The sequence below is a fragment of the Silurus aristotelis genome (genome assembly GCF_946808225.1).
Source record: "Silurus aristotelis genome assembly, chromosome: 17".
Classification (NCBI taxonomy): Eukaryota; Metazoa; Chordata; class Actinopteri; order Siluriformes; family Siluridae; genus Silurus; species Silurus aristotelis.
In genome coordinates, this window is record NC_139590.1 from 14,801,977 (window position 1) to 14,820,778 (window position 18,802).

Consider the following 18,802-nt stretch of genomic DNA (forward strand, 5'->3'; position numbering starts at 1 on the left):
ATGAAGGCACTGAGGTTTTGGCTGAATGCTGGAAAAAGTGTGCTTTCTCCATTACACAGAACCACTTATCTCGGCATCATTATCTCAGAAAACATCCATTAGGGTTGCACAAGCCAGTGCACTCTTAGTGCTGGTCCCAAGCCCAGATAAATGGGGAGGGTTGTGTTAGGAATGGCAAACGTGCCAAATCAAATATGCGGATCAGGAATCCGAATTTTATACTGGATTGGTCAAGGATTACCAACGACCGCCACAGGTATTTTTAGCCAACAGGGTAACTGTGGAAATAAGGCTACTGTTGGCTGAAGAAGGAGGAGGAGAGGAGGAAGACATCTACAGAGACAGCAAAAAAAAGAAGTGTAGGAGAGTGGAGGTTAGGGTTGGTACTAAAAATTTGGTACTATGACTGGTAAATGGAGAGCAGTAGCTGATATGATGGGGGGAGGAAGGAAGATATGTTGTGTGTTCAGGAGACCAAGTGTAAAGGGAGTAAGGCCAGCAACAGTGGAGTTAGGTTTAAACTGTTCTACCGTGCTGTGGATGGAAAGAGAGAATGATTTGTACCAATTGGCCAGGCAGAGGGACCGAGCAGGGAAGGATGTGCTGCAAGAGCAATAAAGGATGCAGATGGAAATGTGTTGACCAGTGAGGAGAGTAGGTTGAGAAGATGGACTGAATATTTTGAGCAGCTGATAAATTAAGAAAAAGAATGTGAAGCAGGAAGTGGATAGGATTAGTAAGGAGGAAGTGAGAGCAGCAATTAAGAGGATGAAGAGTGGAAAGTTGGTAGGACCCGATGACATACCAGTAGAAGCATGGAGATGTTTAGGAGAGATGGCAGTGAAGTTCTTAATAAGAATGCTTAACAGGATTTTGGAAGGTGAGAGGAATGCCTGAGGAATGGAGAAGGAGTGTCCTGGTACTGATCTTTAAGAATAAGGGAGATTTGCAGACCTGCAATAACTACAGGGGAATAAAGTTGATCAGGTGTCCTGGTGGTCTAGTGGTTAGGATGCGGCGCTCTTAACGCTGCGGCCCGGGTTCGATCCCCAGTCAGGGAACCAACCCCAGCCATTAGGGTTGCACAAACCTTAGTGCCGGTCCCAAGCCCAGATAAATGGGGAGGGTTGCTTAGGAAAGGCATCAAGCGTAAAAACATGTGCCAAATCAACCATGCGGATGATCCACTGTGTTGACCCCTAATGGGAGAAGCCGAAAGAAAGAAAGTCACACCATGAAGTTATGGGAAAGAGTAGTGGAAGCCAGGCTGAGAGAAGAGGTGACCAGATGTGTGCAGCATTATGGTTTCATGCCGAGGAAGAGCACCACAGACGCATTATTTGCATTGAGAATGTTGATGGAGAAGTATAGAGAAGGTCAGAAGGAGTTGCATTGTGTGTTGCATGAGACAGGGTGCCCGGGAAAGGAGTTGTGGTATTGTATGAGGAAGTCAGGTGTGTCAAAGAAGTATGTGAGGGTGGTGCAGGTCATGGAAGGAGTACAGTGTGACAGCAGTGATATAGGTAGGAATGACAGACTGGTTTAAGGTGGCGGTTAGATTGCATCAAGGATCGGCTCTGAGCTCTTTTCTGTTTGCAGTGATAATGGACAGGTTGATGGACATGGTCAGAAAGGAGTCTCCGTGGACTATGATGTTTGTGGATGATATTGTTCTTTGTAGTAAAAGTAGGGAGCAGGTTGAGAAGAGCCAGGAGAGGTGGAGGTATGCACTGGAGAGAAGAGGAATGAAAGTCATGAATGAATCTGCAAGAGTGAAAGGGAAAGTTTATAGGACAGTGGTGAGAGCTGCGATGTTGTATGGTTTAGAGACAGTTGGCATTGAGTAAAAAACAGAAGGTGGAGCTGGAGGTAGCAGAGCTAAAGATGTTGAGGTTTTTGTTGGAAGTGACGAGGACGGACAGGATTAGAAACGAGTTTATTAGAGGAGCAGCGCATATAGGACGTTTTGGAGACAAGGTGAGGGAGGCTCGATTGAGATGGTTTGGGCATGTGCAGAGGAGGGACAAATACTGGGAGGTGTTCAAATACTTATTTTCCTCACTGTACATATATGTATATATATGTGTATATATATATATATATATATATATATATATATATATATATATATATATATATATATATATATATATATAAAATATATATATATAAAAAAAAAAAAAATATATATATATATATATATATACAGTGAGGAAAATAAGTATTTGAACACCCTGCTACTTTGCAAGTTCTCCCACTTAGAAATCATGGAGGGGTCTGAAATTGTCATCGTAGGTGCATGTCCACTGTGAGAGACATAATCTAAAAAAAAAAATTCAGAAATCACAATATATGATTTTTAAACTATTTATTTGTATGATACAGCTGCAAATAAGTATTTGAACACCTGTCTATCAGCTAGAATTCTGACCCTCAAAGACCTGTTAGTCCGCCTTTAAAATGTCCACCTCCACTACATTTATTATCCTAAATTAGATGCACCTGTTTGAGGTCGTTAGCTGCATAAAGACACCTGTCCACCCCATACAATCAGTAAGAATCCAACTACTAACATGGCCAAGACCAAAGAGCTGTCCAAAGACACTAGAGACAAAATTGTACACCTCCACAAGGCTGGAAAAGGCTACGGGGAAATTGCCAAGCAGCTTGGTGAAAAAAGGTCCACTGTTGAAGCAATCATTAGAAAATGGAAGAAGCTAAACATGACTGTCAATCTTCCTCGGACTGGGGCTCCGTGCAAGATCTCACCTCGTGGGGTCTCAATGACCCTAAGGAAGGTGAGAAATCAGCCCAGAACTACACGAGAGGAGCTGGTCAATGACCTGAAAAGAGCTGGGACCACCGTTTTCAAGGTTACTGTTGGTAATACACTAAGGCGTCATGGTTTGAAATCATGCATGGCACGAAAGGTTCCCCTGCTTAAACCAGCACATGTCCAGGCACGTCTTAAGTTTGCCAATGACCATTTGGATGATCCAGGGGAGTCATAGGAGAAAGTCATGTCGTCAGATGAGACCAAAATAGAACTTTTGGGTCATAATTCCACTAAACGTGTTTGGAGGAAGAAGAATGATGAGTACCATCCCAAGAACACCATCCCCACTGTGAAGCATGGAGGTGGTAGCATCATGCTTTAGGGGTGTTTTTCTGCACATGGGACAGGGCGACTGCACTGTATTACGGAGAGGATGACCGGGGCCATGTATTGCGAGATTTTGGGGAACAACCTCCTTCCCTCAGTTAGATCATTGAAGATGGGTCGAAGCTGGGTCTTCCAACATGACAATGACCTGAAGCACACAGCCAGGATAACCAAGGAGTGGCTCTGTAAGAAGCATATCAAGGTTCTGGCGTGGCCTAGCCAGTCTCCAGACCTAAACCCAATAGAGAATCTTTGGAGGGAGCTCAAACTCCATGTTTCTCAGCGACAGGCCCGAAACCTGACTGATCTAGAGAAGATCTGTGTGGAGGAGTGGGCCAAAATCCCTCCTGCAGTGTGTGCAAACCTGGTGAAAAACTACAGGAAACGTTTGACCTCTGTAATTGCAAACAAAGGCTACTGTACCAAATATTAACATTGACTTTCTCAGGTGTTCAAATACTTATTTGCAGCTGTATCATACAAATAAATAGTTAAAAAAAACATATATTGTGATTTCTGGATTTTTTTTTTTAGATTATGTCTCTCACAGTGGACATGCACCTACGATGACAATTTCAGACCCCTCCATGATTTCTAAGTGGGAGAACTTGCAAAATAGCAGGGTGTTCAAATACTTATTTTCCTCACTGTATGTCCCTCCTCTGCACATGCCCAAACCATCTCAATCGAGCCTCCCTCACCTTGTCTCCAAAACGTCCTATATGCCCTGTTCCTCTAATAATCTCAATAAAGGACAGCCACTTACTGTCAAGCAGTTCATGAAACTGCTCGGGCTTTTGCCACCCATTGTGATCCCACTTGGCCTTCTGCACATGAGACCTCTTCAGTGGTGGCTTTGGACCCATTTGTTCTCGCAGAAGGGCAACCCCCTCCGTATGATCAAGGTCACGTGGCAATGCCTACTTACCTTAGATGTTTGGAGAGATCCCAGGTTTTTGTCTTAGGGCGGTCATGAGTGCCCACTCTGCTCAAGGTCTATGAAAAGGGCCCCGTCTACTATGGCACATCAATTGCTTATAAATGCTGCCCGTGCTTTTAGCACTGAAGCATTACCTCCAGGACCTCAGAGATCACCACGTGCTGATCTATTTGGACAACACCTTGGTCGTCTCATACATCAAACATCAGGGGGGTCTGCGCTCATGTCCCTATAGAGGCCGGTGTGCCAGATCCTCCTGTTGGCTCAGGGAAAGTTCTTCTTGAGATCATCTTACATCCCTGGCTGGTTGAACGAAGCAGACACGCTGTCAAGACAGAGGTTAAGCCCCAGGGAATGGCAGCTCCATTGCATGTGGTGGAGCAGATTTAGGAGAGTTCTGGCAAAGCTCAGGTGGACCTGTTTGCATCTCAAGAGATGTCGCACTGTCCCCTCTGGTTCTCACTTATTTCTTTAGCCCCACTGGGGCTGGACGCCATGGCTCAGGCATGGCTGAGGCTACGCCTGTATGCCTTTTCACCCCATTACTCTGTTTCCAGGACTTCTGGAGAGAGTTTGCCAGGATGAAGTCCGTCTCCTCTGAGGAGGGATCTCCTCTCTCAAGCAGGGGGGCTATATATCACTCCCGTCCAGGGTTATGGAGGCTGAGGGGGCACAGCTCCAAAGTTCCGGTCTCTCCACCAAGGTGAAAAAGACTATTCTCCACCCCAGAGCTCTCTCTATGAGAAGGTCGTATGCCGTGAGATGGCACCTGTTTAATGTGTGGTGTGAGCACCACCATTTGAATCCAGTCCACTGCCCGGTTGGTTCAGTGCTGAAATTTCAGTTCGCCAAAGGTTGACTCCTTCCACCCTGAAAGTTTACGTGTCTGCCATTTGGGCGAAACATGCCATCGTGGCAGATCAATCTCTGGGCCCCTTTAGTGGTGCGTTTTCTCCGTGGCACCCGGAGGCTGAGACCCCACGGTGCAACCCAGAGTGCTTCGGTGGGACCTGGCCATTTTGTGGAGACTCTCTCTGAGCCCCCCTTCAAACCTTTGGCCAAGGAATCTTGGAGGCTCCTCAAAATTTAGACTGCGTTCTTATTGGCCATTTGCCTTTTGAAGAGAATGGTAGACTTACAGGTGCTCTCTGTGGCCCCCTCTTTTCTGGAGTTTACTCCAGGTATGGCCAGTGCCTTTTTTTTTACCCTAGAACAGGTTATATCCCCAAGGTGCCCTCAGTTGTCCCATGCCCTGTTAGGCTACAGACATTCTACCCTCCTCCATTTCAGACCCCAGACCAAGCGAAGCTGAACCGGCTGTGCCCGGTACAAGCCAACAAGCAGACCATGAGCAGATTGATCATTTATGCTATCGCATCTTCTTGAGTCCCCTGGTCTCTCCACTCAATTCAGGGACAGAGCTCAATCGACCTGGAGTGTGGCAGCCTTGAAGGCTTGGTCCTCTGGAGTGTCCTTCCAAGACATCTGTAATGCTGCGGGCTGGTCCACCCCGTTGACCTTTGTCACGTTTTATAATCTTGACCCCTGTGCCACTTCTGGCTCCCCCATCCTTTTGACCTAGCTGTGTCATACACACTGGTCAGGGACTGGTCAGTCTGGCGTGATTAGACTCTCGTTCCCAAAGCGTTGTGACACAGCTTGAGTTCCTGAAAGGGAACATCTCTAGGTTATGTATGTAACCCTACTTTCCAGAGGAAACGAGACGCTGCGTCTCTGTGCCACACTGCCAGCGTCCCTGCAGTGCTTCCTTCTCTCTTACAGAAGCTGGTGCCGGCTTCACTTCATGTGCTTTTTTTATAGCTTCCTGGCCGTGCTTTTTATTGGACAGATTACACACATAATTCAGAGCGTGGACAACTGAGTAAGAATGGGATTGACATTGTTTTTGATGGAGTTGGGATGTGGAGCAACATACTCAGCAGATCTGGAAGGTTCAGGGAGCATGGAACCAGTTAAGCTGGAGGCGAAGAGAAAACTCAGGGATGCCAATTGTTTGTTTTTTTTCAGAATAAGGAGGTGGAGCAACAACATTCCCACCAGGAGGTGGAGCAACAATGTCCTTGCTGTGGTTGGGTGGTGAAGCAGTATCATCATTAGGGCCTTTTTCTGAAGAGGCTGGATGCAATTGCATGAGATTAGCTTTTATTAAGAACTGTCCAAACTCATCAACCAAAATTGTATCTGGGGTCAGGGAACAGGCAGATAGTGTTAACAAAAGGCATATTCATATTCCAGGCACAGGCCTAGTTCAAAATCCAGGAAATTAAATTAATCAGAATCACAGAACTGGAACCAGAAACATGGTAAAAACACTGCCTGGAACTCAATCAACAAAAAATTGATATAAGACCTTGTAATGAGACAAGGAAATATAAGAGCGGCTCAGAAACAGAAGTTCAGAAGTATAACAAATAAGATGCAGGGTTGTGGATTAAAAAATATATAATTCTAACTTTATGATAAATGCATATTTAATAAATATAAAAAAAAAAAAAATCTTCCATATTGCAACATTAGACTCTTTTTGTAATTGTCCAATAAATTATAGGGTTTTCAGTGTGCATTCAAGATTTGAACAGAAATCCTTTTAATATAAAACCAATATCTGACATGTTTCCCAATACAGCACACACTCCTGACAACTCCTTCATGGGCTTTGTTGCTGAAGAACTAAACCACACCGAGAGGCTTAACATTCAGAGAGAGAAAGTCAACAATATGGCAGTGATCTATGGCAAAGAGGCCAGTATGTGGAAGGTAAACTCACACACACACACACACACACACACACACACACACACACTTCTCATGAATATTTTACCACTGAAAAATTGAGGGGCACTAGATTTATGATTATCTTCCTTTTCATTTCTCACGGACACTCATTTCAAGACACGGCTTGAAGCTTTATACGTTGTGAAGGGCCTGCGGGTGTCACCTCGGTCATGTAAAGCTTCATGACTGATAGGAACATAATGAGCTCTTTTCACCCTGATTGATAGAGCTAGAGAGACACAGGCATCCTCTCGAGTCGCATCTGTTTATGACCGTTATAAATCTGGAGTCGATGGCTGCCGCGATAATAACTCTCTGATGAGTTGTCAAACGCTTTCACCTGGTAAGTGGTGCCGGATTTAGCTTCTAATGTGCCACTCATCCCTAAGGACTTGAGGCTTGTGTATCATTTTATGGCCACAGTAGGCTCAGCACTTCCAAGGGTACACACCAAGATAAATTGCCTTTCAGAATCTGTTAGACACAATGACAGCATTGTGCTGTGGTAGCATTTTAGACAGCGTACAGTTAGCACTGTGAAACTAATTAAGTTGTGTTGAAGAGCAAAGATTGCAAAGTGAGAGACAGAGACAGAAAGAGAATGAAAAGTTAGGTAAACATCACTGGAAGAAGTTTCTTCCTTCTGTTCATACCAAAAAAGACTGACAAGCATCTCTTAGAACACATGCTTTGGCTGTCAGACTTCTAGAGATGAGTAACTGATTTTTTTCTGACAGCATTTAAATACACTCAGCTATTCAAATTACATATCATACAATCTTTGCACACAAATGCCCTCACAGGAACAATGCCCTGTAGGTCATTCTGTAACTTAATACATTTAAAATGCACAGTGTCATTCTACATGATGAGATTGTAATTAATCCCTTCATCTTTCTGTTTTCTGTTTTCTGTTATATTTCCATCTGCTCTTGCTGATGATTCACAGTGTGAGGTCAGTGAGATATTTAATAAATTGGTAAATAAAAGCAATATTTTTATATTATTTCCTAATGTGCATAAATATCATATGGCTGAAATAAACAGAAGTTTAGATGTCTGTAATTCTTTTTATTATTACAAAAACTGAACCTTTGCAACAACACAGCTCAAAAATGAGCTCAGTCACCAACCATTTCTCTTAATAATTCCCAAGATGTTTCTCCACTTTGATTATAGTTCACCTGTGGAAAAGTATATTGTTTGGACATGATTTGGAAAGGCACATACCCCTCTATAGAAGGCCTCATAGACGACAATGTATATCAGAGTGAACACCAAACCTTGAGGTCAAAGGAACTGCCTGCAGAGCACATATCTGGGCAAGGCTTAAAAACTTGCTTATGCACTGAATATTCCCAAAAGCACCGTGGCCTCCATAAATCTCAATATTTTTCAAGACTTTTCCAAGAACTGGTCACCTGGCCAAACTGAGCAATTGGGAGAAAAGGTCATTAGTAAGGGATGTGACTAAGAACCCAATGCTCTCTCTGACTGAGCTCCAGAGATCCTGTGTGAAGATGGGACAAAAATCCAGAAGGAAAACCATCAATGCAGCAATTCTACGAACTGGGCTTTATTGCTAGACAGTAGCCTTTCCTCAGTGCAAAACCCATAGAAGCCTGCTTGTTTGTCAACAGGCTCTCAGACTCTTAGAATCCAAAGTTTCTTTGGTCTGATAAAACCAAGTTTGAACTGTTTGGCTTCATTTCTAAATGCTATGTTTTTAGGAAATCAGGTCCTGCTCATCACCTGCCTAAAACCTTCCTAAGATTAATGCATGCTACTGGCAGCATCATGCTTTGGTGTGTTTGTCAGCAGCAGAGACTAGGCAACTGGTCAGGGTTAAGGAAAAACCAAATGAAGCAAAGTACAGAGATATTCTCAATAAAAACCTGATCCACAGTGCTCAGGACTTCATGTTTATTTTTTTCAACATGACAACGTCCCTAAGCACACAGAAAAGACAACCGAGAAGTGGCTTAGGAACATCTTTGTGAATGTCCTAGAGTGGCCCAGCCAGAGCCCTTACTTGAAACCTACTGAACATCTCTGAAGAGACTTGAAAGTGGCTGTCCACCGACAGGCTCCATCCAACCTGACCCAGCTTGAGAGAATTTGCAAAGAGGAATGGCAGAACATTTGAGTTGCACTCTTAGTGCCGGTCCCAAGTCCCGACAAATGGGGAGGGTTGCATTAGGACAGCCATCCAGCATAAAACATGTGCCAAATCAAACAAGCACATTACAAACCTGAATTTTATACCGGATTGGTCGAGGCCTGGGTTACCAACGACCGCTACAGGTATTGTTAGCCAACAGGTTACCGGTGAAAATTGGGCTACTTTTGGCCAAAGGAGGAGAAGGAGAGGAGGAAGACATCTACAGAGACACCAGGGAAAGGAGAAGTGTGGGATAGTGGAGGTTATGGTTGGTACTTTAAACAACATGCAGGTAGTTGGTTTGAAAGAGGCAGATGTAAAGGACATGGTGGTATGGAGACGGATGATCCTCTGTATCGACCTCTAACGGGAGCAGCTGAAAGAAGAAGAAAAATTAATAAACAGAAAATAAATCCAAATCAAATCAATATTTGGTGTGAAAACCTACACTTGCACACATTTTTTTAATGAACCTTGCCATGTAGGTTGTTCCAAACATCTTGGAGAACTTACCACAGATTTTCTGTGGCTGTATGCTGCCTCAAATACCTCTGTCTCTTCAAGTAATCCCAGACAGCTGTGATGATGTTGACATCAGGGCTCTGTGGTGGCCAAAGCCATCACTTTTTGGACTCCTTGTTTTTCTCTATGCTGAAGATAGTTCTTATTGAGATTGTCTGTATGTTTGGGGTTGTTGTCCTGCTGCAGAAGCCAATTAGTTTGGGGCCAATGATGGTATTGCATGATGAATACGTTTCTGCTTGTTTTTTTAGCACTGAGGACACCATTAATCCTGACCAAATGTCCAAATACAAGGAAGGAACAAGGATGCTTGTTTTACTTGCTTTCTGCTACAGACAAATATTTTAAATTACAGTATGACTCTTCAGTCCAGAGTACCTGCTGCATTTTTTGCACCCCACTTATGTTTTGGTGCATAGTTTAGTCACTTAGCCTTGTTTCCATGCCAAATTGTTGGATGCATTTTTTCTATGGAAAAGAAAAAATGCGGTTTCCACTGGTTTCTGCGAGTTCTTTGCTTATGACTCTGCTGGATGTGTGTGTGTGTGTGTGTGTGTGTGTGTGTGTGTGTGTGTGTGTGTGTGTGTGTGTGTGTGTGTGTGTGTGTGCCATGTCACTACTTATAATTAGGCTGTTGGTGTTAATTTCTTGCTTTTATTGCATTTCAGACATTTTACCATTATCATTTTCAGTTTATCAAATAGGAAGTGTTTACAATAGTAACCAATAAAAAAGGCATTGTGTTATGGTATTTACACTGACCAGGCTTAACATTATCACCTTATAACATTATGAATAAAAAAGTTAATATTTTGTCCTCAATGTTGACATGTTAGACGCAGAAAAAATGAGCAAGCGTAAGGATTTAAGCGAGTTTGCCAAGCGCAAAATTGTGATGTCTAGACAACTGGATCAGAGCATCTTCAAGACTGAAGCTCTTGTGGGATGTTCCTGGTCTGCAGTGGTCAGTGTTATCAAAAGTGGTCCAAGGAAGGAACAGTGGTGAACCAGCGATGCATGTATGGTGTGAAGGCTGATCCAACAGACAAGCTACTGTAGTTCAAATTACTGAAGAAGTTAATGCTGTTGATGCTTGATAGACTGTTTCAGCAGCAAAAGGGGACCAACACAATATTAGGCAGCTGGTCATAATGTTATGCCTGATCAGTGTACCCTGAATAATAAATATTTAAATAAATAAATAAATTTTTCATTTAAATTTTTAGCTCAGGTACCAGGATTGTTTTGGACAGCATTTATTTATGTCCTACAAACTGGAATGTATTATTTTAATTATGTTTTCCACCCAGTGATTTTAAAGCTGTACTTGTGACTCAGTTTGAATCTGCCATTTTCTCCTGCAGGGGAAAGACAAGTTTCTCACCATCCTACACCGCTACATGGCCATTCATGGAACAGTTTATTATGAAGCCCAGCGGCCTCCAGAAATTCCGGCCTTTGTCAGAAACCATGGTTTATTGCCTCAACATGAGCTTCAGCAGCTTCTAAGGAGAGCCAAGGTATTGTGCTTTTTAACTTATTTATTGACAGTATAGCTTAGACCTGGCATTCTTACAGACACTACTAATAAGATGCAAACATATAACAGAGTTTGTATTAGTTGTACAGCTCATATAGAGCAAATAGTTCCATAATAAGAAAACATGACTTGAACAGGAAATGAACATGGAAAAACAAAACAGCAACAGCTTAGACATGTAAATACAATTCTTCACACAAACATTTGACAAGTATATAAATACACAATCTTGAAGTTCATTTTTATCTTTCTTTTTTCAGCTTTTTGTAGGATTTGGATTTCCTTATGAAGGTCCCGCTCCTCTGGAGGCCATAGCCAATGGCTGCATTTTCCTTCAGCCCAAATTCCATCCACCCCGTAACTCTTTCAATAACGAATTCTTCAGAGGGAAGCCGATGTCCAGAGAGGTGTGTCCTGACTATTAAGCAAAAGTCAGCTGAGTTCATTCAGATTCACCATAACTTGTGTTCTTGATACTTCAAGGAGAAAATGTGTGTGTATATGTATATAATATTCAGTATATAGTATATATGCCTACTACCATAAGCTTATAAGGCTACAAATAATGCTTGCCCTACCAGCAAAGAAGACACAAATCAGAACTCTTTTCTGCATTGACACCCAAGGGGGAAAACTTTTTTTCTGTTAACTGTTACAAACAGCATCCAAGAGTCCTTTGTGGTCCTCAAACAAAAAATGTACAAGTCAACACTGACTCCTTTTCCTAGATTGTTGGAATCATTAGATTAAACTGTGTTGAAATATTGCTGTATCTACCAATCTTAATGAAACAAGGTCAGTATGGGTTAAAATCCTCATTCCAATTAGGCAGAAGCCACAACTGATTCCACCTTTTTAATTAGTTAATCTTAACTTTTAATAAATATTCTAGATAAGATTGGATACCTCTGACCTAGCATGTATGTTACAGCCTGAACTACATGTGTTGTTATGCATAACTAAAACACACTTTCTGTCAGATTAGGTTTGAGCATCTTACTGCACTATGGTATGCAGATAAAATCAAGCTCTTTTGATGTTAACAGTATTCAGCAGAGTGTATTACAAAAAATGTAAGAATGTTGCATTTATCTAATTCTTACAACATCTAAACAGTTTTGGTTTACGGCCCCATCAGTGATAGCTTGATCATGCTGAATTGAACTCAGAGCCATCAATAGTCTAACACTTTCAAGACTGAGTTACAACTGCTCATAATACATGCCCTGTTAACAACCGCGACAGTGTTTTTTGCCTGTGATACTTTCCCATGGCAATCAATACTTTTAAGCTCATATTACACCAATATTATTCAGTAACATTTTTCAACATTCCTCAAGTTCACACAAGGTGTAAATATCTCCTAGCAACCGTAAAGACTGCAAAAAAAACCCCTTTTTTTCAATATTATGATTTTACATAAAGTTTATAGAGTACAGTGATTATGAATGTTGGTTTCAGTGGTTGTAAATGGAAGTTTTTGCTTCCTATACACCCAACTGAAAATTTTATTATGCACCAATATACTTGCAATCTTTTATTTTGTACCTCTTCATTGCAATTGCATTTGAAGCATTAAAAAATTTTAGAAAATAGTAATTTGATCCTATATATTAGACTATATCTGCAGAGACCCATTAGTATGTACTTATGGTAATCATTAATATACTATTTAAGATTTTGTGCCAATATATCACACTACCATACACACTTGTATATTTATGTATTGAAATTTATGTGTTTTCTCCCTTTTTTTAATCAGGTCTCTTCTCAACACCCGTATACTGAGCAGTACATTGGCAGACCACACGTCATCACTGTGGACTATAACAACTCAGAGGAAGTTGAAGCAACCATTAAGGAAATCCTAAACACTAAGGTAAACTTGAATTTACTTACTACTAAAAAAAAATTATTCTGTTTAACTTAGTCACATTAACCAAATTGTTATATAGACACATGCAATTTAAGGTCATTGTAGAAAGGGTTACTTAACACAATGAACCTTTATAAATCTTCAAAGTACTCATAAAATCACAAACTGGAGTTTTTAGTCTCCCCCACAAACTAGTCAGCCTCTATAAGTATTTAACTTCTTTTTAAATATCACTTTCTATTAAAAACAGACAAATACAGAATAAATCAAATTAAAAGGAATATATAGTACACATGCTACACATTTAGTTTCAGTTTTATTACATAGTTGGATAGTTATTTTTTACATAGTTTTATTAAAAATAATTGTGGTAAAAAAAAAAGGTCCCCCAATTTTAGCCTGCTCAGTTTGTGATCTTTCCTTCTTTGTGGTTGATAGATTTTTAAAAAATATACTAAATAAACCAGAAGTGATGCATTAATGCAGGGTACTTGTTTATTTATATATTTGTAATTTATTGCTATTTTTTGCTTTGTGAATTGCTAATGAATCTAACTCAGAATTGTACTGTTTATTAAGTACTATTTTAGCAAACAGGAACACTAGATTTGCGTATGGTAAATCCAATGAGGCACAATCCTGGCTCACCAGAGACTCTTAGAATCTCCACTATGGGACATTGATCTTTAAGCAGAGTAAATATTGGTTTTGCTCAGCTTAAATTATATGTCCCTCTGGGATCACATGGCTTCCAACCAATGCTGATACTAGTTGACTGTGATCCAAATATTGTCTTGCTGGAAAAATGGGCATTACATTAATCACTTCTCGGATGCTCGATCCATCTTCCCCACAAGCAGCAATCAATTGATCCTCCTCTCCAAAGTATAACTTCAGGGCAGTTGTAGACAACCAAACACCAAACATTGGTTGAGCAGCATTTCATTTTGGATAGCAAACATCTTATGCCCAAAGGCAATGGTAATACTGTATGCAGTGCTGTATGCAATTCTGACATAATTGTCCTTAAACCTCCACATAAAATAATAGCGATTTTTAAAAACAGTAATCTAATTAATTAACCGATACAGCACCTGCATTATAGTTTACAGTGTGTAATAAGTCATTACACATGGCAGAGAAAGGCGGTTACTTTTTTATTTGAGAAATCTTAAATCCTATTCTCTAAGCACATGATCACTATGATGGTCTGTGTAATACTTTATAAAGTGTGACATTGTGACAGAAACAATTGATGTTTCAATTGATGTTTTTGTATGTACTCAGGTAGAGCCCTTCTTAGCTTATGAATACACATCTGAAGGAATGCTTGAAAGACTAAATTCTTACATCCAGCATCAGGTATGCTTATTGTTTATGAAAAGACACACAGACAAGCTGAAAATCTTAACCCTTTGACTAATTCATTTTGATTACTAATTAATTCTGATTTTGTATTTATTTTTTGCTGTGAATCTTTTTCTCCACACAAAGGATTTCTGTCACATCAGTCCCCCCTTTCCATCATCCAATGAGTCCAAACTGTGGCCAGGGAATCCACCAAACCCTTTCATCCTCTTGCCCAACTCCACAGTTGTGGTATGGGCCTCAAATGTCAGTGCTCCAGCATCTTGGCCCCCTCTCAGTGCTCTGAGGCTTGTCCTCAGTCCTAAAGCAACATCATGTGTAAAGACATGCCAGGATGCTGGTCTCATCTGTGAGCCTGCCTTCTTTCCTTTCATTAACAATATGGAGGCCTTTATTGGGTGAGGAATTTAATAAAAATGTTGCTTTTGAAATGAGATTTGCAATAATATTACTTTAATTATGTAGTTGTTGTAGACAGCACCAAAGATGGGAGAAGCTTCAGCTGTTTAATCAATAGAACATTTCCATCAGCTTCATTTGAAAACATATACTGATCACTAAAAAGGTTTCAAAATGAGCTCCTCCTTTACAACCTAGACTCTTACACAATCTATAACACTGCTGACTCAATCTTTTTTTTAACACATTCAGACAATTTTTTTCCCACCCTTTGTTAATAATATTCTAAGCTACTTGAAGTCCACAAGATTTCTCCCTTTACCTGAAGAGAGCATTCTACTCTTTTTGGGGACAGAAATACAGTGAGGAAAATAAGTATTTGAACACCCTGCTATTTTGCAAGTTCTCCCACTTAGAAATCATGGAGGGGTCTGAAATTGTCATCGTAGGTGCATGTCCACTGTGAGAGACATAATCTAAAAAATAAAAATCCAGAAATCACAATATATGATTTTTAAACTATTTATTTGTATGATACAGCTGCAAATAAGTATTTGAACACCTGTATATCAGCTAGAATTCTAACCCTCAAAGACCTGTTAGTCTGTCTTTAAAATGTCCACCTCCACTACATTTATTATCCAAAATTAGATGCACCTGTTTGAGGTCGTTAGCTGCATAAAGACACCTGTCCACACCATACAATCAGTAAGAATCCAACTACTAACATGGCCAAGACCAAAGAGCTGTCCAAAGACACTAGAGACAAAATTGTACACCTCCACAAGGCTGGAAAGTGCTACAGGGAAATTGCCAAGCAGCTTGGTGAAAAAAGGTCCACTGTTGAAGCAATCATTAGAAAATGGAAGAAGCTAAACATGACTGTCAATCTCCCTCGTACTGGGGCTCCATGCAAGATCTCACCTCGTGGGGTCTCAATGATCCTAAGGAAGGTGAGAAATCAGCCCAGAACTACACGGGAGGAGCTGGTCAATGACCTGAAAAGAGCTGGGACCACCGTTTCCAAGGTTACTGTTGGTAATACACTAAGACGTCATGGTTTGAAATCGTGCATGGCACGGAAGGTTCCCTGCTTAAACCAGCACATGAACAGGCACGTCTTAAGTTTGCCAATGACCATTTGGATGATCCAGAGAAGTCATGGGAGAAAGTCATGTGGTCAGATGAGACCAAAATAGAACTTTTGGGTCATAATTTCACTAAACGTGTTTGGAGGAAGAAGAATGATGAGTACCATCCCAAGAACACCATCCCTACTGTGAAGCATGGGGGTGGTAGCATCATGCTTTGGGGGTGTTTTTCTGCACATGGGACAGGGCGACTGCACTGTATTAAAGAGAGGATGACCGGGGCCATGTATTGCGAGATTTTGGGGAAAAACCTCCTACCCTCAGTTAGAGCATTGAAGATGGGTCGAAGCTGGGTCTTCCAACATGACAATAAACCGAAGCACACAGCCAGGATAACCAAGGAGTGGCTCTGTAAGAAGCATATCAAGGTTCTGGCGTGGCCTAGCCAGTCTCCAGACCTAAACCCAATAGAGAATCTTTGGAGGGAGCTCAAACTCCGTGTTTCTCAGCGACAGGCCAGAAACCTGACTGATCTAGATAAGATCTGTGTGGAGGAGTGGGCCAAAATCCCTCCTGCAGTGTGTGCAAACCTGGTGAAAAACTACAGGAAACGTTTGACCTCTGTAATTGCAAACAAAGGCTCCTGTACCAAATATTAACATTGACTTTCTCAGGTGTTCAAATACTTATTTGCAGCTGTATCATACAAATAAATAGTTAAAAAATCATACATTGTAATTTCTGGATTTTTTTTTTTAGATTATGTCTCTCACAGTGGACATGCACCTACGATGACAATTTCAGACTCCTCCATGATTTCTAAGTGGGAGAACTTGCAAAATAGCAGAGTGTTCAAATACTTATTTCCCTCACTGTATATCATGTTCTCTAGAAAAGGATATGATTTTCCTCCCAACCACTTCACACTCAAAATTGAAAAGTTGGGTGAGTGGGATGATGCCAAGAAAACATCCCTGCAAGAAGCAGTCACTGCTGGGCACCGCTCCATGAAAGCTACAAACAGCTGCTAAAGCAGGGAAGACAATCCCTTAGTGGAGTCTTGTATGCACCTTAATGGTTTTGTCTTCACTTTTAGAAGCACAGAGAACGTCCAATCTGGCTAGAACTGAAAGAAAGGCTACTTAAAGAAAGTCTACAATAACACAGAGGACTGTTCTGCACTTTAAACCATTAAGAGGATGGGCTACAATAGCAGAATTCCTCCTTCTTTCCATCAAGATCAGAAAACTAAAGCTGCAGAGGGCTCATGTTTACCAAAGCTGGACAGTTAAAGAGGTGAAAAACATAGCTGGGCCTCATGAATCTTAATTTCTGCTAAGGCACGCAACGCAGATGGTATGGTCAAAATTTGCCACCAACAGCATGAATCCATGGACCCAACCTGGCAGCTAATGTTTAATTTCTGCTGCAGATGAGATACAGCCAAGTATATCATCCAATTAATAAGTGGTACACTTCCAATTCATAGCATATGGGATTAGACTGTCCAAAGTAAATCTGTTAGTGGTTCTAATTGTCAGGCTATAGCCGAAGCCATATAAAATAAAAACTGTAAGGTAGCCAAACTCACTTTCTTTTGTTGAGCTTAACCGATGATCCAGACAGACGTTATGCACCTAGAAGTATCTTCACCAACCTGAATTTGATGTGTTTGTAAAAAGTTTCAAGATGTGGGTGATAGAAAATCAATGTAGCTTTGTTTTTGTGTGGGTGTACTTAAGAATTTATGATTGCACTACATGGCGTTCTTACATACAAAGTTTATATATTCTATATATTGTGGCCATAGCTTGCTTACAATTGCTTACTCTTCATCTAAAACAATTAATCCACTGTTTTCCAGTGTTTTGTTTAAATATGTGGGGCATACTGTATCTAAAGGGCTAAACAAATAGCTAATTTTGTGACAGGGCTTTTTTTTTTTCAGAATGCCTAAAGTATTTGTGTTTCTATAGGCTTGATGTTCAGTGTGAGGCTTTGGAAATGGAGATGAACCATTTATTTCCGGCTGTGGCTGCCAAGGGGAGAGAGTGTTTCCTGCAGAAGGAAGTGCTCTTGTTCAGCTGTGCTGGGATCAGCACCAAACACCAACGCCTTTGTCCCTGTAGAGACTTTATGCAGGGACAGGTGGCGCTGTGCAAGGATTGCCCCTGAGGTCTATGTTAACTAAAATCAGATCTGGGGCCAGATGAGGTGATAGCCTCTAATACACATTAAGCCCTGATGAACTAATCCACTCATGCCTGAATTACAATGGATCCCTCAAGAAATGACAGGTAAAGAAGCATATCAGTGCTGAGATTGGATGAAACAAACAATGTCTACAGTTTTTAGACTGCCTGAGCCAGCTTCAGGATCTGAACTGCTTAAGAGAGTATATGTTTTTTTTTTTTTTTTTTTTTTTTTTTTTTTTTATGAAGATGGCCAAAGCAGCAATTTTTCAACAAATATACTTTGAATATTGTTATATCCAAATGAAAACAAAGCACTGAAACAACTTATAATGCTGATTTATATAAACAAATGTGGCATATTGTATGTGTGTATTGTTTAGTGGTATTCTAATAAGTTTTGTTTTTGTTTATTTTTGTTTATGTGGGACTCATTTATTAATATATATTGATATAAGTTGTTTGTCAATGTTGAAACAATTAGGCAAGCCAAACTGATCATAAATCTTACCCTTATTAGGCATATGCATGGAACAACCTTTCTGCATTTGGTGACACCCACAAAAAAAAAAAAAAAAAAAAAAAACATAGCAAAGCTGCAGCAGCTGAAATGGTGAGTAAATGGCAGAAAAAAAGGCTTTCTCAGAGGGAAAAGTAAAAAATAAAGACTCACTTCTATACCAATATATTTTTTAAAACCCTGTAACAGCAAGGAAAAGATGAAGACAAATTACAGAAAAGGTGAATTAAGTCA

General features: G+C 40.7%; 1 protein-coding gene across 3 annotated transcripts in view; it reads left to right on the forward strand.

Annotated features, from left to right (window-relative positions):
- The window catches only part of mgat5b (alpha-1,6-mannosylglycoprotein 6-beta-N-acetylglucosaminyltransferase B), a 117,553-nt gene extending 98,904 nt beyond the window's left edge, over positions 1–18,649 (forward strand). For 2 of the 3 annotated variants that reach the window (XM_083565819.1, XM_083565821.1), the window contains 8 exons: positions 6,751–6,881; positions 7,849–7,878; positions 10,947–11,102; positions 11,383–11,529; positions 12,885–13,001; positions 14,286–14,360; positions 14,493–14,764; positions 17,833–18,649. In XM_083565819.1, the coding sequence (XP_083421945.1) occupies positions 6,751–6,881; positions 7,849–7,878; positions 10,947–11,102; positions 11,383–11,529; positions 12,885–13,001; positions 14,286–14,360; positions 14,493–14,764; positions 17,833–18,031 (1,127 nt within the window). In that variant the 3' untranslated portion in view covers positions 18,032–18,649. The remainder of the gene's footprint in view (positions 1–6,750; positions 6,882–7,848; positions 7,879–10,946; positions 11,103–11,382; positions 11,530–12,884; positions 13,002–14,285; positions 14,361–14,492; positions 14,765–17,832) is intronic. The other variant, XM_083565820.1, reaches the window with a different exon arrangement.
- The last annotated feature ends 153 nt before the right edge of the window (positions 18,650–18,802 follow it).